Below are 23164 nucleotides of genomic sequence, written 5' to 3' on the forward strand. Positions count from 1 at the left end.
AAATTTCTGTGTGTGTGTGTGTTCGTATGGACATGGGCCCTTGCACGCATGCACACATCTGTAAAATTCATTATTCCACAAGTGGATTCCACAGATGGAAAAAGTGATTCAGGATTATGGTGATGCCTTTTTGACACAGCAGGGAGACCAAACATGGAGCAGGAGAGATCCCAGTGAAAGTGGATGTTTTTTTGAGTTCCATCAGCTTGCTCATCTCCAGGTAACCATCCTCTGCAGATTCCTAAAAGACACACACACACACACACACACACACACACACACACACACACACACACACACACACACACACACACACACACACACACACACACAGATTAAAAAAGATCAAGCCTCCTTCTTTTTTGCGAAGGATTTATGGTGATGCCAGCTTCCCCTGCTCCTAAAATATTGGAAAACTTGTGCAGCCAATAAGCGCGCGTGTGTGTGTGTTTCAGTGTGTGACTACATGCTCGTCTCAGTTTGGGAATAAGAGTGGAGTGATGTGTCTGGGAAACCTGCATCGAGATGTCAACACGCACACACACAGACAGCTCCCTCCATCCAGCTGGGTTTCTCTGAGATTTCTGGGAGATATGCAACGCGATTCATCGCCAGACACACGGGTAATATATGGCCCCCTCTCCAGCCTCACAGACACACACTCACAGTCACAGTCACACACACACACACACACACACACACTCAAACAAATACATAATCGCATAACTTTCTACAGAGCTAACAGATCTGTCTGCATGTTCTACACAGCTGCACTTCACTGATTTAGTTTGGATGTTTCCATGGCAAATGACTGAAGAGGCTGCGCTGATCATTTTTGGTCTGGATACCAAGGTGAGAAGGATATAAGGAGAGAAGGGAGTAAGGAAGAGAAGAAGGAAACAGAAATTCCGTTATAGCCCCTCTGGATCTGCAGCAGGGACGAGCGTACCAGCTGTGATTTCTAATCGTGGAGAAAGGCAGCGCAGCGAGAAGTACGCAGGTATGCGAGGTTAACTACCTCTTTATCTTCATCTTTTGATTCTGTCTGTTAACCAACTGAGCTGCTTGTTGTATGTGGAGGTGTATACTTGCTATACCTAATGGGGATTTAAATGTGTGAACAGGTATGGGGCCTTTGAGGGATTTGCCCTGGATTTTGATATCCCTCTGTGCAGCATCTCTGTGTAGGTACCACACAGGTCCATTTACTCATGCATGCTTGGAGTCACCCATATGAAATATATGCACTATGCAGCATCCCCACCTGTGTCTCTCTGTCACTGATGAAGATCCAGATATAAATCCAGCATAGACTACATTTACTTGTTCCTTTTCCACAGGTGTGGGTGGTGCAAAAGTCAACAATGTATCGTCAGAAATGTGTCGTCATCCTTGTGAGGAGTTAGTGACTTTGCTCACTGAGATCCACGGTCTGCGTATCGTGACGGGCAACCTGATTGGAGATCTGGAGAGAGTAGTAAGACCCACAAGGACATACTCACAGTCGTTTGAGGAAGCATTGGAAGAATTCACCTAGTTTATCCTTGAAAAACTACTGATGTCTCTGATCCAAATGTGTGCACCTGCAAGTAGCAGATGTACACAGAAATACTGCAATGGATCATTTGTAGGCCAGAAAGATTGCTTCATAAGATATTAAAATATTTTGACCACTACAATGCTTTGGCCAGATTACTGAAGTAGTTATGAGGTAGAACATTTTCACAGCTTTGCAGCTGTAGTGATGTCACACGCATGACACAGGTGTGAGTTCTTTCTTCGTGGTACATAACTGAAGTGCTCACATAGCAAAAATACATTTGTATAGAGTTATAAATATGTTACGAGTCTTGAATAATGTTGAAAAATGCAAACTAGGTAGTATTTAGCTATAGAAAAAGTTGATCTTTGTAAATTAATAAAAGGACAAAACAGAAAAAAATAATAAGCCAGATTCAAATTCTGGTTTTTAGTTGACATTTCTTTAGGTCAAATGTTCCAATGACGGGACACTACATATCTCTTCTTATCATCTTTTTATTTAAAGAAACATTGACCCGTGTGATTAAAAAAAAAAAGACCATGTTTTTAGAACAAAATACAGTGAAGAGTTAAATATGACAAAATCTCCCTGACAAACCTTTAGAATATAATTTTTTTGTGTATTTAAAGTGACTCTTATTTTCATGTTAAAACATCAGTTTTGACTTCATGTTAAGGAATATTTGATCATCTTACGGAAGCGTTGACTAGCACTCATGACCTCCTGTCCACACTTTCAGTAAAGACCCCCTAGGGGGAACCTCTGGGCTAAGATTTGCAAAAGTTAATTTGTGTCACTTGAAGTTGTGCTGAAAAGGACATTTCATGTTCAGACTGAGTGAGTACATTTTAGGAATGTAACATCTGAAGGAGACATTTTCTGAGCTCTTAATAAAATAAAATAAAATAAATAAAGATGCAATATGACGTCAACTTGGGGGTGGATCTGAAAACAGAGAAGCTGTATTAGTCTACTCTGATTTGAGAGTCTCATGTCACAGTTCTCTACGCATCAAAACCACAAACTAAATCACATATTTTCACACTACCAAAGATGTAGGGTTATTTGATTTTCTGAACTTGGTCATGTCATTTTATATGAATTACTCTAGGCATCCTAACATGTGCTTCCAAATCTCTATTTTGCAGATATGGATTGTGGAATTCTATTCATTTTCTATTGATACATTTTTTTTTTTAAAGATTTTTTCTGTGGCTCTAGTGGCCCTTTATTCAAGTTGCAGACAGGAAGTGGGTAGAGAGAGAGAATGGGGATGACATGCAGCAAAGGTGCGCAAGCCGGGATTGGAACCCGCGACCGCTGCAGGAGGACTGTAGCCTAAGTATATGAGCCGCTGCTTAACCCACTGTGCCACCGAGCGGCTCGATAATTCATAATTTTGATTAGCATAGCCCCATGAACTCTCCGGTGTTGATTACTTGCATTGGAGGTGCACTCACACTGGACGTGTTCAAGCACCCCTAATGTCTGGTTTGCTTGGCTCGTGTGAAGGCTCTGCTTAATGCTCGATCCAGACTGAAAGGGGTGTACGGTGCGGTTACACATGTATGTGGAGGAAGGCATGTGTGAATGTGTCAGGAAAAGTAAAAAAAAACTCACATATAAGGCATGAAGTCATAGAGCTGCCATCATGTTTTTTGATTTTTCTGTCATTTTCCATTGGGCTCTGAGACTGTGCACACTTTGAGTGAAGAAATGGGCGCTGAAAGTAATGACGTGGTCAAGTCAAGTCAAGTCAGATTTATTTGTATAGCACAATTCGTGCACACAGCAGCTCAAAGTGCTTTACATAAAAACGTTCCAATACAATCAACAATGAATTGCAATCAACATCATACAAAACACAATAAAAACATTAACAGTTGGATTAAAAAATAAAGTTAAGAATTTAAATAGAAGTAAGAAGTAAAAGCTGAAAATCGATAAAAAGTGCTGCGGTTTAGCAGCAGTTAAAAGCAGAAGTAAACATAAGGGTCTTTAGCTTAGTTTTAAAAATAGGCAAAGTTGGGGCAGATCTAAGGTCTTCCGGGAGCTTATTCCAGCTATAAGTGGCGTAGTAGCAGAAAGCGGCTTGGCCATGCTTGGTTTTGGTCCTAGGAACAGTTAGCAGACCAGTCCCTGATGATCTTAGAGGTCTAGGGGGTTCATAGTGTAAAAGCATATCTGAGATGTACTTTGGGCCTAACCTGTTGAGGGATTTGTACACTAACAGGAGTATTTTAAAATCTATTCTATGACACACTGGTAGCCAATGCAGAGATTTAAGAATGGGTGTAATATGTTCAGCTTTCTTGGTTCTTGTTAAAACTCTAGCAGCAGCATTCTGAATGAGCTGAAGTTGTTTAATGGCTTTTTTAGGGAGGCCTGAGAAGAGACTATTGCAGTAGTCTAACCTGCTAGAAATGAAAGCATGAATAAGTTTTTCCAGGTCTTGTTTGGACATATAGCCTCTAATTCTTGCTATATTTTTCAGATGATAAAAGGCAGATTTTCTTATAGACTTTATGTGGGAGTTAAAGTTCAGATCAGAGTCGATTATAACACCAAGATTTTTTACCTGATCCTTTGGCTTCAGAGATAAGGATTCAAGATGTGCAGTAACTTTGAGCCTTTCTTTTTTAGCACCAAAGACAATTATCTCCGTTTTGTCGTTATTTAGTTGGAGGAAGTTCTGGCACATCCAGTCATTTATCTGCTTGATGCACTGACACAGTGAGTCTATGGGAGCATAGTCATCCGATGAGAGGGCTATGTATAATTGGGTGTCGTCTGCGTAGTTATGGTAAGCTATTCTGTTTTTTTGCATAATTAGGCCAAGTGGGAGCATGTAGAGATTAAATAAGACAGGGCCTAGGATTGAACCTTGGGGAACTCCGCATGTCATATTGGTTAGGTCGGATGTGTAATTGCCGATGGAAACAAAGTAGTCCCTGTCTTGCAGATAGGATCTGAACCACTCTAAGACCGTGTCTGAAAGCCCAACCCAGTTTTCCAGTCTATCCAATAAAATTTCATGGTCAACCGTATCAAAAGCAGCGCATTTGGTGACAAATGTATAAGTAGAAACCGTGCCGAAGCACGACTGAGACCGGAGTCATGATTGCGGTTCAGTGGGCGAGTCGGGAAGGGTCAACAGAGCCTGGGCGCAGCGCAGGAAAACTTGGCTGCTGTGGGTGTACCCCAAAACAGTTTTTAGCAAAACAAGTTTTCCTGAAAAATATGAATGCAAAATTGGCTGATCGCATTGAGGAACTCTTTATCTAACAATGATAATGATAATTGGACCAAATTATAAATTAACCTATTCAGCTGTACAACTTGCAAAGCAGTGTAATATATAAAATATGACTTGAATAGAATTGTATTGAATGAAAAAGGAAATTAGATTGTTGCAATGCAAACTACTTATAAATTATAGACAAGCTAATAATAAAATTTACACATTAAATCAACATAAACATGCTCTACAAGTTCTTCATGTGATCAAACATCTTGCGGACCACTTAGTAACTACAGTAAATGAAAATCAAGCACTCGCTTTTTTTTTTACCCACAAACAATCTTAGGGTAAATGTATTTAATTAGATCTTACACTTACGGAAAAAGGAGGTTTTAGGAAACTAAATAAAAATAACCATATGAAGTATCAGTTTAACACCAATAAAGCCATGAAAAATGTGTATAGTAATTCAGTTTTGGATTAGTTTTTCTTGAAGTAGACTGTTTAACAGTGTTTAACAGTCTTGTACAGCACTTAATTTTTTTCTGGCAGGAAACACTGTGGTTTGTGGTAAACGCTGTGGTTGTTAGGGCGGAAAAATAAGCAAATAGAAAACCTTCAGTGTTCAGATGTTGGATGCTAATCATGGAACCGCGGTTCTTGCCAGCAAAATAAAGCCTTGACTCAATATGTGCCAAAACACAAACTCTCTCTGTCATTTGATTTGACTATTTTGAAAGTGTTTTTTTTCTTTTCTTGTCAGTCAAAAGAAAATGAGGAGATGCGGATATCTTTGGCTGATCTGAACAACAGCAGCAGCAGCAGCAGCAGCAGGAGCAGGAACAGGAGCAGGAGCAGCAGTGATGATGGAGAAGAGAATGACATCGATATCGACTTGGACAGAGACGGGGAGGCATGGTGTGTGCAGGACGGACGGGTTTACGAGCAGGGGGAGGACTGGGACGTCGACAGTTGCACCTCCTGCGCTTGCCAGGTCAGTGCTGAGCGGATCTCATGTCATGCATGTCTGATTAAGGTACCAGGCAACCCTTTGACTGAGTGATGTTGCTGCCTTAAACACCGTAGACAGCAGGTCTCCCCGTCTCCCGCATCGGCGAAGTTAAACAGCAGATCTTCTACATAAATAAAGTGCCAAAGTGTTTTGGGGGGTTTTCTTATTCTTTTCACTACATAACTTATTTGGATCTCTTTCAACGGAAGTCTAAAGAACAGGCCGACTTGTGCAACTTGAAACTATAAATTAAACTGTAAAAACTTGAATCGTTGATTTGTACATTTATTTCACCTTTGTGAAAAAGTTGCAAAAGAAGGACATTATTTATGTATTTCTTTGGTTTCTTCACAGATTAAAGCATCATGTCACATCCATTCATACTTGAAACAAAAACATCAAGTAAACACTGAGCTACCTTCACCTCCATCTGGTGCTCCCCGAGAAAACACACCCCGCCATGAGCTCTCTCTCCGTATGGTTGAGGGGGAGCACCGATGTACCTGCTTAAGCTCACAGTTACTGGCTCTTGTACCTTGAACAGTCCGAGTGGTCTATCTCAGCGTTGACTGAAGTAACGCCTCTTTAAGAGTTACAGTAGCAAGAAAAGGTTGTGAACTCAGGTCAGAGACATTGTAGGCTGTCTGGTGTGAGCGACTCTCTGGATGTTGTTAGGCGGTGGTCCCATCAGGTTCCCCTCAATGATTTCAAGTGGTCCAGTCTCTGAGGCAGTGAAACAAACTCAAATCATGATACTTTCTCCACCATACATCACCGTTGGGATGATGTAAGGACGATGTTGGGACGATGTTGGGATGATGTTGGTAAGGTTTACTCTTTTGTGCCATGCACAATGCTGAGCATTCTTCCTACATAATGAAACTCTTTGTTTCTTCAGCCCACAAAACCTCTTCCCAGTAGTGTTACAGATTGCTGTCTCGCTGTGGACTGAACACTTTGAGATTCCCCCGTATACCCTTCCACTATTATGCAGATCAGCTACTGTTGATTGTTGGACTCTGGGTGTGGAAACTACTGACTCCAAAAGTATGCATTGGTGTCTGTAGGTTCATTTACACCCCCCCCCCCCCGCACTATATGGATGATGGGTATGTTTGATATATTTAAAAGAAGCTGAAAATTGTCTCTATGTTATCAGCTTAAGTACCTGATAACATATATTGTTATGGCTTATGGAGGAACATAACCAGTTAACTCCAAAGGACTGATAAACGTGTTCTTGCCATTCTGTGAGTAGAATTGCATACAAACCACTTCTGTACTAAAAACCTTCTCCGGATTCATGAACACCACAGCACGCTACTCGTGTTGCCCATTAATAGACATAAAGATCCAGACCCAGGAACCACCTCATAGTAAGATGCATAGGTGCATCCTCAGCCAACATGTCCATCTTGCACACGTTGCACATTAGAAAAGAGTGAGAGTGAGAGGAAGAAAAAAACATTTAAGATTTAAGTGATATGGGTCATTTTAACTGGAGTGGAGCAAAGAAAAAAATGTTGTTTTTTTATTTATTACTATAATTTAAAAAAAAATTCCTTCAACAAATTACTTCTAACATTAAGAAACCTACTGTGCCAAGTGCTGGTCCAATCAACCACTTAGCTTAGAATCGCTCAGTAAGTTGCTTAGAGTGCTCGGTTAGCATCATCATCAAGCCGTCATGAACTGCTTCTGCAGGATTCAAGTGTGTGAGAAGGTCTTTTTCATGACTTTGTTGTGCAGGACACATCAAGACAATATCATTTTGCACAACCTATTGTGTTTACAGTGTAGGGTGCTTCTGCCTGCATCCAAGCATAACCACCAACCACCGATGATGAGCTCTATAACGGCCCGACTTGCTGCACGGGCATCTGTCAGCGTACTAAGGCAGTTTACCTGACAATTTATGCTTGTTTATGGTTAAAATAAGACTTTATGTAAAAAGTTAACATTGTAAATTCTGACATACGGTATATTATATTTATGTGCACTGATCATTTATACCAGTTATACCAGCAGTAGATTACGTACGTTTGTACCTATGAAAAGTTCAGAACGAATAACTTTTCAACGAATGTGCCAACTTTGCTTTGCCAACAGTTTAAGTACAAATTCATTCTGCTCATGCTTTTGTGTTACCTTAGAAACTCAAATGGACCTTATACACAAAAGCCAAACAAATGTAAAAAAAAAAGGGTTTCTAGCCGTTTTTTTATTCTTTATTCTGTTATTCTAGTTTTTGTGCTAAACAAGCGTCTGCAGCTATATTTGGACATGATAGATATCAAGATGAGAGTCATATCAATCTTCAGGTTTAACTTTCAACAACAAAGCAAAAACTTGCATTTTATAAAATGTCAAAATATTCTTTTAATTTGTCTTCACCAGCTGGGAGAAGTTTCACAGGCATCCAATGTGGTTTCATTTACTTCCAAGGCCTGTATCTATATTTTACTCTTGCTTCAACCTCCTCCTTGACTCTGTTTTTCTTTATAACATCATTAGTTTTGTCAAGAATGCGTAAAGCGTGCCAGACCTGTTCCTGACAGCGTTTCATTCCTCCGACATTAAACAAAACATCTGGATCAAATACCGTGATATCTTTACAAAAATAATATAAATGAATCACCACGGATCTGTCTTGTGCAGGAAGGAAAAGTGGTGTGCCATCAGGTGTCATGTCCTCCAGTATCCTGCCTCAATCCTTCCTTCATCGATGAACAATGCTGTCCTGTTTGTCTCGGTGAGCGATTTAGTGTCAAAACTGTGTGTCAACATCACTATAAATCATAAGTGTATAATGGCAACCACATGTCTGTCTGTATGTGTAGATGAAGAGGACGGCTGGTCCCCGTGGTCCGAGTGGACACACTGCTCAGTCACCTGTGGGCGTGGAGGGCAGCAACGGGGCCGAACTTGTAATGGCATCATGCCCGGCTGCTCTGGCCCTTCCCTCCAAACCCGCAGCTGCATGCCTATTAAGTGTGATCGCAAGGGTAGGACATCACACTGCACATCTGTTCTATCCAACATTTTAATTGGGTGTACATGTACTTTTAAGGATTGATGGGCCGGATCCAGCCTAAGGAAAGGAGGAAAGGAGTAGGGCTGCACGATTCTGGACAAAATGAGAATCACGATTTTTTTGCTTAGAATTGAGATCACGATTCTCTCACGATTTTTTTCCAATATAAAATTTATTGCACTTATTACTTTAACTTTGCAACAGCTGAACAAAAATATAATAACAATAAACATCTCTTGTCTTCTTTACACAAACCTTTGAATAATTTAAACAATAATAACAATTTTGAACAATATCTGTTCCTCCCTGAGTTGAACACCCTTTCAGAAAGGGGACTTGTAACAGATCCTGTAGTTCTGAGGCAACAAATTATTCCTCTGGCTGCTTTTTGCTGTAATAGCTGACATTGAACATAAAAACAATAAACATCTCTCTTGTCTTTAAATAATTTTAACAATAACAATTTTAACAATATTTATGTGCAATATGTGTCAGGTGATGAGAAAGGTAGATGTTTCTCCAAATGTAATCCACAATCATTAACAAAATATAACAAACATGACAACATGATAGTTGACCATGACAGGACTACAACAACCTAGAACATAGGCCTAGTCCTTTTTTTATGCAGCCATCTTTTAAAAAAAAAAAAATTATTTATTTATTTATTTTTTTTAAAAATCGTCATCATTTGGAAATGAGATCGCGTTCAAGCATGAATCGAGATCGCGATTTTTTAACGATTAATCGTGCAGCCCTAGAAAGGAGTATTTCTCAGAGGTGGATCCGTGCTGCATTGGTCTTACAGGTGGCCTAAAAAAAAAGAATGAACAATTTTTATGTGATTGTTTCATGTCTAGCTCGTGCTAATGGGAACTGGGGCCTTTGGTCTCCCTGGTCTGCATGCACAACTACATGTGGAGACGGCAAGGTCACACGGGTCCGTCTGTGCAACAATCCTCCTCCACAGAAGGGGGGAAAGGGATGCATGGGTGCTTCCAAGGAGACACAACCTTGCAACAACACTCTCTGCCCCAGTAATTACACAACATATGTCATTTCAATTGTGACGTGGTGCTTATCTGGTTCGGAGGTAAATGATCCGTTTGTGTGTAGTTGCAGGCGGCTGGGCGGCCTGGGGTAAATGGTCTAAATGCTCTAGGACATGCGGCGGAGGCCTCTTGAGTCGCCAGCGTCAGTGTGTGAAACCAGCCCCGCAGCATGGTGGGAAGCCTTGTGCCGGAGAGGCTGTGGACTATGAAGCATGTAACAAACAAGAGTGTCCCTTAGGTAAAGCAAACCTCTGGCTGCATGTTCATCTTAATCGTTCAAGCAGATATTCTGTAAGCCTCTGATCCATGGATAAATTCTAATCCCATTTCAATAGGCGGAGAATATTTTATTAATTTAATTAATAATGAATAATACCCTGTAGAGTTTAGTCTGCCTTTGCTCAATTACTGAGGCTTAAGACATAATTGGGAACCGATTATAACCCAGGAATTATTTCAGTGTCACTGACCCTTCTTTACGATTCCTTATATTTGTGCTGTGGCAAAGTATCAAAAGACTAACCGCCTTCATAAGCACATTTTTTATGTGTTTCAGATATGTGCTTACTTTCGAGCCCATGTTTTCCTGGGGTGGCTTGCAAATCAAAAAGTGATGGATCTTGGGAATGTGGAGATTGCCCGTTGGGTTTATACGGCAATGGCACTCATTGTGAAGATGAGAATGAGGTAATAAAGGCAAACGCCGGATCAGACTGCGTGAAATCACTTAAATGATTATTTCACAGATCTATGGTGTTGAAAACAACCTAAGTTGGTTAAACGTTTAGTCTTCTATCAGAGACACCATCTCACATATAACCGTCTCAAAAGACATAAGCAGTCTGATCCAGGCAAAGGTATTCCTGTACAAAACACTTTAATGCTCAAAGGACATGTTTGATATGCTGAACGTGGAATTTTATCAACTCCTCTCTTCAGTGCGAAGTGGAAGGTGTGTGTGTTTCAAAGTGCATAAACACAGACCCTGGTTTCTACTGTCTGCCTTGCCCTCCTCGCTACAAAGGCAGCCAGCCGTACGGGCTTGGAATGCAACAAGCCCTGCAAATCAGGCAGGTAGGTGTTTTCTCCTTTGAACAAGGGCTTCGTGAGCATGCTTTCTTTGCTGCAAACAACAATCACAAACCACTTCTGGATTCCAAAGAGGTTTTCTCGTCATAGGTGTGCGAACCATACAATCCTTGCAAAGACAAATCACACACCTGCCACAAGTATGCTGAGTGTACATACCTTGGCCTGGCGTCCGAGGTCTTATACAAGTGTAGGTGTGCCGTTGGCTTTGCTGGCGATGGCTTCGTATGTGGAGAAGACTCTGATCTGGACGGCTGGCCCAACTACAGACTGACCTGCAAGCAGAACGCCACCTATCACTGCCAAAAGGTTATAAAACCAGACAAAATACAAAAAAAAAAAAAACTGCATCTGAATCGATGGCTGTGCACCGGCTGGATGTGGTTTAATGAAACTGATTTGTGACTGGCTGCAGGATAACTGCCCCTTGCTGCCAAACTCCGGACAGGAAGACCTGGACATGGACGGACTGGGAGATGCTTGTGATCCTGATGACGACAATGACAACATCATAGATCAGAGGGTGAGGCCGAGTAGTTGAAAACAGGTGTACATTTGCATTGTTACGCGTGCGCCAGTACAGCGTGTGCATGTTGATGTGTTTGTGTGGTACAGGACAATTGCCCACTGGTGTACAACCCACGGCAGTATGACTCTGACAGGGATGGAGTTGGCGACCGCTGTGACAACTGTCCTTTTGAAAGCAACTCACTACAGACAGACACTGATGATAATGGAGAGGGAGACGCCTGCAGCATCGACATCGATGGAGATGGTAGGACGTGAACATTAGATCAATCTCACAACTATTTGCCCAGTGAGGTAGACAGTTCACACTGCCTTCCGTTATGAAAGTTTCAAGAGGAAATGTCAAAGCGGGTAAGCTGGTGTGCTGATTGACAGCGTACAGTGGTTTTTGAGACTTCTGGCAGCAGAATAATCCACTGCAATAAATGTGGTGAAAGTTCACCATAAACGTCAGAGAAAAAGATTTATGTATGAGAAATCCTTTCCGAATGCTCAATGATAAATAAGGTGCACTCCTTTTTCCAAAGGAGTGTATCTGTTTTCCAGAAAAAGATGAAAAAAAGAGAAAAGATTAGGATAAACATATATATATATATATATATATATATATATATATATATATATATATATATATATATATATATATATATACAGCAAGACTTCTAATAAACTGCATGCTCTAATAAGCAAAGTTGCTGCATCCCAGATGCATATTAATACTTTTAAGTACAAAGAGAACAAAATTAATATAACTGCAGGCCTGTCTTTGCTCGAGTATTTGAAGTTGGTGCAAAGAGAAGTGGAAAACTACCCTGTGGTCCGATGAATCAAGATTAAAAATTCTGGAAACACTTTGAAAAATACATTTCTAAAACCTTGCATAACATATGGTGTGATCCAGAAAATATGTTATTTTTGGAGGGGCTTTCTTATTTCAGCAAGACGATGCCAAACTACATTCTGCATGTATTAGTTATTATTATAACAACCAGGCTTTGTAGTGAAGAAATCCAGGTACTAAATCTGTCCTACCTGCAGTCCAGACCTGTCAACACTTTATGGCATTTATGAAGGGAGAAATACACCAAAGGAGGCTCTGAAATGTTGTGTTGTTGCTGTCCTATAGCAAGTACAGAGTCCGTTTGTTTGTTTTTTTAAGGTGCTGCACTGACGTTTTCAAATGTTTTGCTGGCTTCAAAATGAAAATGAGAAAATGAGCTTGAAAAAGAATTAGATTTCTTAGTTTCAACCATCCACATCTTGTCTTGGTATTTCAATTAGATCTGTGTTAAAATGCAAATCATTGACTTGTCTGCTTTTAATTACATAGCATGCATGCTTTTTTAGAGATGTGCTTATTAAAGATAATTCACAGTGGGCAAATAGGACATCTTTGTTAGCCATCTGAGGATCTGTTATGAAACCATATGCAACAACAGAACTATGCATATTCATATTCTATGTCTTTAGCTGTACCAGAGAGATAGAACACGATTAGACGGCAAACTGCTGCAAGCTGAGAAGCAACAAAACATTTTATCTGCCATCAACAAGACCAGCTGCAGCACTTCATTGTGATACTAAACCCCACAGACAAGAATCAGAATCAGTTTGTGGTGTAAAAAATTGGCTGTATAGATAATTTAAAAACTCCAAAATGTATATTTTCTTCTTACTCTTGACATATTGATTGAATCTCATTTACCCAAACACAGTCCTGATTTATATTGCTCCGTAATGTCTCATAATGTGCCGCACAAAAAGCAATATATCCGCTGTGTGTGTGTGGTTGAGTGTTTTCCTCTTGTCTTTCAGAGATACTAAATGACCGCGACAATTGTCCATCTGTGTACAACACTGACCAGAGGGACACAGACCTGGACGGTGTTGGAGACCAGTGTGACAACTGCCCTCTGCTTCACAACCCGCTGCAGGTTCCCACACACACACACACACACACACACACACACACACACATATACATACATACATACATGGGCCTATACACAGTTAAAGGTAGCTATAACAGACTACCTTTTGTTGATGTTTTTGTTCAAATATCAACAGGTGTGTCCCTACTTTTAAGGTCTAAGGTTGGCGAAACTGCTAACTTTCTATAGACATTATCATAATTTTAAGCATTTATAGTTCAATTGGTTCCACAAGAACAAAGAAAATCTCCCTTAAGCTAAATATATATTATTTACGGAATTGTTCAGTTGATAGGGAAAAAAAACAACAACAAATAGGCCAAGGCCAAAGTTGTTGGCACAATACCAATAATTATTCAGTGATGTAGCATTTGATACTAAAAACTATAATGTTTTTAGTTTCATTTCACGAGGGGTATTAGCTCATTGCTTCCATGGCATAGTTTTACAGCTCATCCAGATTGGGTGGTTTCCAATAATAGACATTAACTGTTCATATCTGTTCACAGATACCCAATAATGCTCCCGGACTTTTGCATCCTTCCAAAAGTTTTGCACAAATTGAGATCTATGTTTTGCATCATTATTTTTTTGAATGACACAGTGGTGACCTGAAGCTAGACTGACAGCAAATTTCTTAGTCAACATACTCCATCCATCCATCCATCCATCCATCCATCCATCCATCCATCCATCCATCCATCCATCCATCCATCCATCCATCCATCCATCCATCCATCCATCCATCCATCCATCCATCCATCCATCCATCCATCCATCCATCCATCCATCCATCCATCCATAGCAGCCTATCCCAGCTCTCTTTGCTTGAAGTGCAGGAGAAAACACCGTGGACAGGTCAATGTCCATCGCAGGGCCACAAATAGACAAACAATCTCACACACATTAAAAGTTCCTTGGGGGCTTATAATTTTGACCTTAACCATGCTAAGTAAATGCCACAACCTAAGCCACGGATGTGTGATTTCAGCGTGACTCTGACAGCGACCTCGTGGGGGACAAGTGTGACAGCAACGAGGACATTGATGAGGACGGCCACCAAAACTCCCTGGACAACTGTCCCTACATTCCCAACAGCAACCAGGCCGACCACGACCAGGATGGAAAGGGCGATGCTTGTGACCACGATGATGACAATGATGGTGTTCCTGACGATCGGGACAACTGCAGGCTGGTTCCTAACAGGGACCAGCTGGACTCTGATGGTCAGTATTGGTGGCATTTCAGTAGGCACATAAAATATAATCTAAATTCTTTCTCTTCTTTTTTTTTATTGATCTTTTTAGGAAAAAACAACATACAATGACAACATGGACACATACAATCAAAGACACGAACTATGCATCGTACATTGTCCCCTCTTTTTTTTTTCTTTTTAAACACACAGAACCCAACCAAGAACAGAGTCTCTGTAGAGTTAAACAAAAAATAAACAGATGAGCAATAAATGATCGATGGAGGAGAGCAATGGATGAGCAAATGCGGCATACAGAAACAAATGCAGTGGTAAATGCAAATGACCATCACTAATATCTCATTAAAAGGAAATAATAAATAAAACACCAAATGCAACATAAATAACAATAATCAAAACAAATAAAGAAATGAAAGAAATGAAAAGAAAATTAAGGTAAGGGGGAGGGATCAGTCGGTGGGTAGAGTCTTCAAGGAGTTAAAGTAATCCATGAAAGAATGCCATTTACGAACAAATTTAGCTGAGTTTAGTTGCCCTTTACTGAATATCTCACCTTTTCAGATTTTAGAAAAAACATAACATCACTAAGCCAAAGAGCAATAGACGGCGACTTGGGGGATTTCCATGAAAGTAGGAAAAATATCATCTAAATTCTACATGATCGTTTCCACAAAGTATTTATACATGCTTCCCCTCCTTTGATTCTTATTTCTCAGGTGACACCAGCGGAGACGCGTGCTTTAACGACTTCGATAATGACACCATTCCAGATGCGCTGGATCCCTGCCCATTAAACCACGATATTAGGGCCACAGACTTCAAGACGTTTCAAGGTGTGTTGCTGGACCCGAAAGGCACCACGCAGTCGGACCCCCTCTGGGTGATCCGCAGTCACGGGAGAGAGCTGCTGCAGTCAGCCAACTCCGACCCGGGAATTGCTTTAGGTGAGGCAAACAAAAAAAGGTTGAAGCATAATGAAGATGGGAAGTCAACAGAACTAACGTCGCTTTGTTTGAACAGGATATGACAAGTTCAGCTCTGTAGACTTCAGTGTTACGTTTTATGTGAATACCGAACGAGATGACGACTATGCAGGCATTGTGTTTGCCTACCAGTCAAGTCGACGCTTTTATGTTGTCATGTGGAAACAGGTGAGGCCTGAACGCCAACTGTTACTGCTCAGTAGCACAATTTCTTTCCATAAAATATCTTTAAATATCATCTTGGCCACAACCTCCTTGGTGTTTTTTTCTTCCATGTCTTTTTATAGTACAGCTCTCACTTGTCAAATCGTAAAGTGCAGGACTTTTTTGTTGCGATAATGGACGACCCCCTCTGCGTATTTAAATCAGCTTAACTTTGGCTCTCATTTCTATCTGCATGCGCAGGTGTCTCAAGGTTACTGGGAGAAAAGGCCATCTAAGGCTTTTGCCACGGCAGGACTCTCAATCAAACTAGTCAATTCCAGCACAGGACCAGGGGAGTATCTACGCAATGCTCTCTGGCACACTGGAAACACCAGACAGCAAGTAAGATGAAACAACCACGCTTATCTCTACGCTATGTATTTTGATTTACTGAAATAACTTATTTAAAATGATAAATTATGTACATACCAACATGTCTTTTTCTTAACTGGCACAGTAAAGAAAGCCAGATTTTTTTCCTCCCACTGTGTGTCTGTTTCAGGTTAAAACATTGTGGCATGACCCCAATAAAATTGGCTGGAAGGATTACACAGCATACCGCATGCACCTCATCCACCGACCAAAGACCGGGTTCATCAGGTAAAAAGGGACCAGTGCTGCGACATAGGATTTCTGAATGAGACCCCAGATATCCAGCAATTCCAGCGGAAAGTACTCTGCTCCCTTGTGCTCCCTTGTACTCCCTTGGAAAACTTTGCTCAGACGTTTCTATCTATAGATACAGAAACTCGCGTACAGGAACAGCTGATAAATGGACCTGTAGATGTCTCGAGATAAAGATTTTGTTGCTTGGCTGCTTCGTATCTTTGTGGTTTGAGCGTAAAGTTTTATGTTCTGCTGTCATAAACCACAGCTGAGGGATGATTATGGAGGTCACAGAACTTTGAGGATTAGAAAAACAGATTGTTTGGCTTCCTTGGGGGAAGTCAGGCTAATTTCAGGTGGAAAAAAACTTTGTTTTAGCACTAACATTTAACTTAGGTTCTCCTCACGCTGTTTTGTTTGGGTTTTTTCCCTCCTCACTAATAAAAAACAAATTTAAACTAATCAACAGTAACCTTTGTGCTGTTAGTGTTCAGATGGCAGGAAAGACATCAGTAGCATTGTTAGATGTTCAACTTGAGAAAAGGACAGAGAAAAGCTGTTTTGTGCTCTAGTTTAAATGTTAAAAAATTGTTTAAAAAAAACCCACGTTATTTTCTTTGAAGATATAATCAATGCCTGTGATGCATTCTGGTTACTGAATGGTTTTACTTTATAATGTGCACTTTCTTAGTGTGGGATAGAAAAGAGTTTGCTGCTCTTTGATTGTGAAAGGCAGACATTCATTGATATTTTTTGTATCTGTGCTGCAAGGCTTTCGTCGTTTTCTTTTCAAATACGTTAAATCTTTTTGATACCCATGTCATAGTGTCATCCAGAAATAAATGCAACAATAGAGAGCCACAAACAAGGCCGACGCATGAGCTGTACAGTATAAAACCAACAGTGGGAGAAGTACTTTTATATTCATATTTAAAGCGTAACCAGTGTGTTTTTATAATAATAGTTTCACTTAATTGTTTAGTAGTTTAATTTACTGCAGCTCTTATTTTATTAGATCTTATTTGATCTCTATTAAAATTCCCAGGACTGCTTTTAAAATGTGGCCAGTGGATATATAAGTAAAAAAAAAAAAGGTTTTATTAATACAGCATTGCATTTTCCACAACTGGCCCTAGGATTAATGAAAATGTTTTAGAGACTGACCTGCATTGATCACAGTGGGACGGCTGCCCTTCATTCACCTGTGTCTTGTGTTGCAGGGTGGTGGTCTACGAGGGCAGGGACATTCTGTCTGACTCGGGGGCCGTGTATGACCACACCCTGGCTGGAGGCAGACTGGGACTGTTTGTCTTCTCTCAGGAGCACGTTCTTTTCTCCGACCTGAGATATGAGTGCAGAGGTAAGAGGTCCACTCCAAATCTTTGTCCCCACTACTCATCAGTACATAAAAACATACTAGGAATAAAATACACAATTATATTTTTCAAAGCTACTTTTTCTTGGGACTCTTGTAACAATTATACAAATTTGTTTTACTGCCACCATTAGTGGTTTTGACAAAACAAACTATTAATGGAAGAGAAAATGAAACATGGTTCTTTATTCTTTGACTTTTGTGCAAACGTAAGTATCCTCTCATTTAATCCCATGTTTTTGTGTGTGGTCTTACTATTAAGCAAACACAACCTCCGATGAACAACAGCAAAAGTAGAAATGACTTAACAGTGCCATTATTTATTAAGAAAGATTTCTCCAAAAAGAAAATAAAAAAATCTTGTATCCATTCAATTGCTTACAAGTCCACCTTCAGCCACAATAATGTGACGTTGACACTTCGTGTAAGACTTTATCAGGCTCTTACATGGTGAAGAAGAAATGTTATCAAAGTTTTCCTGACACCAGGCCAAACATTTCCATTTTCTGGAGGTTCGTTCGGATGCATGTTTTGCATTTTTAGAAGGACGAGGCTTTGTCCTGGTAACCCTTCTAAACAAATCACCCATGTTATGTAACTCTGCTGGCATGGCCTTTATTATTTGATAGGATCAATGAGGCCTGTAAGGTCTGAGAAGGCCACCAAACCAAAGAGGCTGAACTTGAGGTCAATTTGCTTGACATCTACCTTTTGGAGGACCGTTGTTCTGCCATTCCATGCTCCCTGCCAGAAAATGCTACTTTGTGGTTCTGCGCATGCGCACAGTCGATTTTCAAAGTTTGATTGCGACGCCAATCATTTCTTGCACGATGTAAAAAGGATAATATGGGATGTTGAGTATTTGATCCTTCAAAATACACTACCCATGACATGAATTGCATTACACTTTGTGAAAATTATACGATAAAGAGAGAAAAAAAAACAATTCTATCGCTTTATTTGATATTCATTCGGCTATTCACCTTTATTTAACCAGGCAGGTCATTAATAACACATTCTTATTTACAATGACGGCCTGGCAAGAGACAAGGACCACTTGGGGGAAAAGTACGTGGTTTAGGGAGTAAAACACACTAAAATTGTAGCTCTACAAAGGTAGAAAACCATTAGGTAGCATTTTTTGGCAAAGCAGCAAAAAATGGCAGAACACCGGCAACTGTCTTGAATGCTTTCTTGCACATAACCTTTCTCACTGTAGGACATCCGTCCGTCTGTCCGTCCGTCCGTTCGTCCATCCATCCATCCATCCATCCATCCATCCATCCATCCATCCATCCATCCATCCATCCATCCATACCCGCTTTCTCCAATTCAGGGTCTCTGTAGAAACCACACTCAAAAACCCTGCATGCCTGCTTGGGAGGGGGGGCTTCTGGGCTGCCCTTGATAATCTCTCCAGGATGGGAAACAGGTCAAACGCTCTTATCAATTGCTTATCTAACTCAGGAAATTCCAGCTGAACAGGCCGATAATGGGCCTGCCCTGAATTCTGTCTTGAAAAGGGTTTAACCCACATCGGGCTGCTCCCCTCCAGCAGTGGTCTGGGAATGACCCAGGTGAGGCTGTTCTAGATAGGTTGAAACCCACTTTGGACCAGCCCCCTCCCATTAGGGTTTGGGCGTGACCCGGGTGTGGCTGACATCCTCTTATTTGATATTAGGGCTGGGCGATATGGACCAAAAGTCATATCTCGATATTTTTCTAGCTGAATGGCGATACTCGATATATATCGATATTTTTTCTGTGCCATAATTGGGGTTTCCCCCAAAGCATTATAGCATAGCATCTCTGTTAGCTTCATTTTTTTCTGAGGCAAACCCTTAAAAAAAACAGTCAGTTTTAATACAAAGCCACGTGCCAAATGTCACACAGGTTCCTTTATTAACAGAGGTCTGCACAATATCAAAATGTATAAAACAAATTAAATAAAAATAAAGTGCCTGCATATATAGAATAAAAATGCTTCTTGAATAAAATAAAACAAATATCCCTTTCCTGCATAACAATTAAATTAAAATACACTGTGCAATTAATACAATGTAGACAGTAACAGGCAGACTTTTCCACTGAGGTTGACAGTTGTGCAAATAACAAAAAATGTGTGCAAATTTCAAATAAAACATGTAAACAAATATTGCATCTCTTTGAGCCAATCTCAAATAATTACAACAAGTCAACTACTGTACATTTTACAGATTTTGTGCCGGGAAAAAGGTACTTTTTTTGCCAGCGCGAGGGGTCAGCGTTGATGTACAATTCAAATCTGTCAATTTGTCGCAAAATAAGCTATATCGATATAAACGATATTGTCTCGTACCATATCGCGTTTGAAAATATATCGATATATATTAAAATATCGATATATCGCCCAGCCCTGTTTGATATGACTGATGTTTTACTAAAAATAAATTAAGAAGAATAAAAACTAAGGATAGAATATATAACATATTGAACACCTGCATATTTCACCTTCTCTGCCTGTCCTGCCTTCTGCAGGGATGGCCCCACCCCTCCTTCAGTATTAGTGGGTAGGTGTGTGTCTCTTTTGCAGAGGTGTATAATCCAGGTGCCATAAAGTAAAAATCCAGTCCAGCAGTTGTTCCAACCAATCACTAAACCAGCTCCTCTGCAGGTAGATGGTAGGTCGTTAGTGACAACCCCCATTCTAAATGTACAGGCTGATCCAGAAACATGGCAGGGTTTTTACTTTATGGCACCTGGATTATACACCTTATTTGATATATCCTTCTCAATCCCCCCTAGCATTGACAAATGGACAGCAAACACATGCATGCACACCCACACACACAATGTAAGACACAAATTTTGCGTGAGTGTCCAAATTTGTGTGCAACGTCTTATGTCTATCATGCATCTTGTGATCTTCTGTCTGTCTCCTGCGTTGACCTGAACTGGCCTGCTATGTTGTGTTTTGTGTTGTATAAACGAGAAAAAAAAAGCTGGAAGAGGAAATTGTTCAGAAATGGCTTAATAGATTGAACAGAAGCAACAATTCCTTCTTTAAAACCACAGCTTGCATCATATCTCTTTGGTATTTGTTGATCCAGACGAAAGAACTGCTAAAACACTTGCTTTTATAGAAGTCTGTACACATTTCTGATGATAAATTCATCAATGGCTGATGATGAGCAGTAACCTCGCTGCAACTTAAACTCAAATCATTTGGTCTAACTTGGGGTTACTTAGTATTGCCCACATTATTATTTTTCTTTTCACTTTAGTTATATAAATAATGACACTGTGAAAAAAAGCATGTATTGTAATTCATCTGAGGTGGCATTAGCGTAATATCAACATTCATTATGAACAAATGATTTACATTGTTTTATACACACACACACACACACACACACACACACACACACAAAATAAAAAAACCAAAGCAAAACATTGGATTAAAAGAGGGGAAGCACTACATTTAGAAAATTACAGTATGCTTTATGTTATAGATTGCAATTTGTTTCATGGTAATCTGTAACACTATAACTACACTTGTTGAACTTGTGTAGTGGAGCAAAAATGTACAATTTTCTCTTTCTCTTAGTCTAGTGAAAGTATTATTAAAGTAGTATTGAATGGAAATATTCAGCCAAAGTTTAAGCACAGTAGGAGAGAAATACTTTCCACCCGTGATCCAGATCAATGTGTCTCTGATGACCTTGTCTGTTTTCTGTTCTGATTTCTCACGCTTAGATAACTGAACTGTTTTCTTGGGATGTTCAGGATACTCCACTCCAAGCTGCCGGAGATCAACATTAAATCCAGAAATGTTTAACACAACCAAGAGAGAAGGTGGATGCACTAAACCTAGGCTTTTTTTTTTTTTTTCTTTTTTTTTTGGGCCAAGACAATCAATTAGTGACCATTTATCTGTCAGCTTTTTATGCAACAGTATTGATCCCAGGCAGTCTCATTCGCTGTATATTACTCCTCTGGCATCATTTCAAATGACACTTCTTGTTGCTATTCATTTGTGCCTTCCTAATGGTTGTAAATATTTATTTATTGCATGATGCCAGATACAAGAAAGAGAGAGGGAGATGAAAATGATGATGGTGTAAGTTGAACAGTGGTAAGTAACTTATCAATAAAGAGCTTTTTGTATCAACCCTTGCTTTTTCTAATGACGCTTGAACACATGTGGAGATGTGGTCTCTAGCACCACCAGGTGGTGAAGTTGATCATTGCAAGTAATATGTGGTAGCGAGATCAGTGGTGGAAGAAAGCCTATTAAAGTGATTTAATAAAAACGTAAACTACCAAATACAATGGATGACATAAAGCAGTATTCAAAATGTTGCTTAGTTCGACAGAAATAGACTACACGAGTAAGGGGGAGGCCAGTACAAACGCTCGCATATCCCTACAAAACAACAAAAGTCCCTTTTTTTCTCGTTTAGTTCAAATGTGGTGCTGTTTAAAATGCTAAACTGTGTCTCGAGAAAAAAAAAACTGAGCTGGGGGCTAAAAATAACCTCTGAAACAACCTCTGACTTGAAACCCAAAACCTGCTCATCCGGTCTAACAGGAGAGCGCAGGTACGAGCGCGCGCCAACACACACACAGGTAGGACCCGCGCGCGCTCCAGTCGGTAAGGTGAGTGGCTGACGTCACAACCGCCCGCATCCAATGAAATGTGAAGAATGAGGAAGACCAGTCTGTCTACCGGACGAGGAGGAGGACAGGTGTTACCATCAACCCCCCCACAAAACTAAATGGTCCCTGGGGTTTAATGAAGTTGTCTTTTATTAAGTTTGACCTTGTTTTTCTCGGGAGGTGATGGTGCGCAGCGACATAGGAGACTGGTGCAGCCGCGTCGTGCAGCTGCACCAGTCCTCTCTGAGTTTCTCCTTGCTGATAGTCGCCTACGTGCTCTACCTGGTCGTCGGCGCGGGGATCTTCTCCGCCATCGAGCTGCCGTACGAGCAGGATCTCCGGGCGGAGCTGGAAGCGGCGCGCCGGGACTTCCTGAGCAACCACACCTGCGTGACCGACGCGCGCCTGCAGGAGCTGCTGGCCCGCGCCCTACAGGCCAGTAACCAGGGGGTGTCTGTGCTGGGAAACCACACCAGGAACAACTGGGACTTCGTGTCCTCCCTGTTCTTCACCAGCACCGTGTTGACCACAACAGGTGAGACACACAGGGGTTACTTCACTTGTTGGAAGACACTACTTTTTTAAAGTCATGTATCTTTCTGTAGGCTATAAAATATGAAAATGTTTTGCTCGAAAGAACACCTGGTTTAACTTTTGAACATGGTTATCTCATGAGAAATGTCCAATACTGGCTTAAAATAAATAAATACAC

The 23164-nt window shown here is 40.5% G+C and overlaps 2 protein-coding genes and 1 long non-coding RNA gene across 3 annotated transcripts in view; 2 read left to right on the top strand and 1 right to left on the bottom strand.

The window, feature by feature from the left end:
- On the bottom strand, positions 1 to 22889 carry LOC133418875 (uncharacterized). The gene is made up of 4 exons (XR_009770492.1): positions 22735 to 22889; positions 17604 to 17780; positions 11131 to 11246; positions 1 to 241 (listed from the first exon to the last, which is right to left on the bottom strand). It is a non-coding gene; the product is annotated as an uncharacterized LOC133418875 (long non-coding RNA).
- Positions 551 to 22139, top strand: LOC133418870 (thrombospondin-2-like). Its single transcript, XM_061707747.1, has 22 exons — positions 551 to 623; positions 769 to 1000; positions 1125 to 1184; positions 1341 to 1477; positions 5548 to 5778; positions 8455 to 8548; positions 8637 to 8801; positions 9691 to 9867; positions 9947 to 10120; positions 10439 to 10569; positions 10822 to 10956; positions 11062 to 11280; positions 11387 to 11494; positions 11587 to 11746; positions 13315 to 13433; positions 14422 to 14656; positions 15363 to 15590; positions 15667 to 15797; positions 16035 to 16175; positions 16336 to 16433; positions 17660 to 17799; positions 21550 to 22139. Exons 3-22 carry the CDS (start codon positions 1127 to 1129, stop codon positions 21555 to 21557), a joined length of 2889 nt encoding a protein of 962 aa, XP_061563731.1. The 5' UTR covers positions 551 to 623; positions 769 to 1000; positions 1125 to 1126; the 3' UTR covers positions 21558 to 22139.
- Positions 22504 to 23164, top strand: part of LOC133418873 (potassium channel subfamily K member 1-like) — a 6465-nt gene continuing 5804 nt past the window's right edge. The window contains exon 1 of the mRNA XM_061707750.1: positions 22504 to 22987. Within this exon, the coding sequence (XP_061563734.1) occupies positions 22636 to 22987 (352 nt within the window). The 5' untranslated portion in view covers positions 22504 to 22635. The remainder of the gene's footprint in view (positions 22988 to 23164) is intronic.

This window comes from Cololabis saira, chromosome 19, assembly GCF_033807715.1.
Source record: "Cololabis saira isolate AMF1-May2022 chromosome 19, fColSai1.1, whole genome shotgun sequence".
NCBI classification, from domain to species: domain Eukaryota; kingdom Metazoa; phylum Chordata; class Actinopteri; order Beloniformes; family Belonidae; genus Cololabis; species Cololabis saira.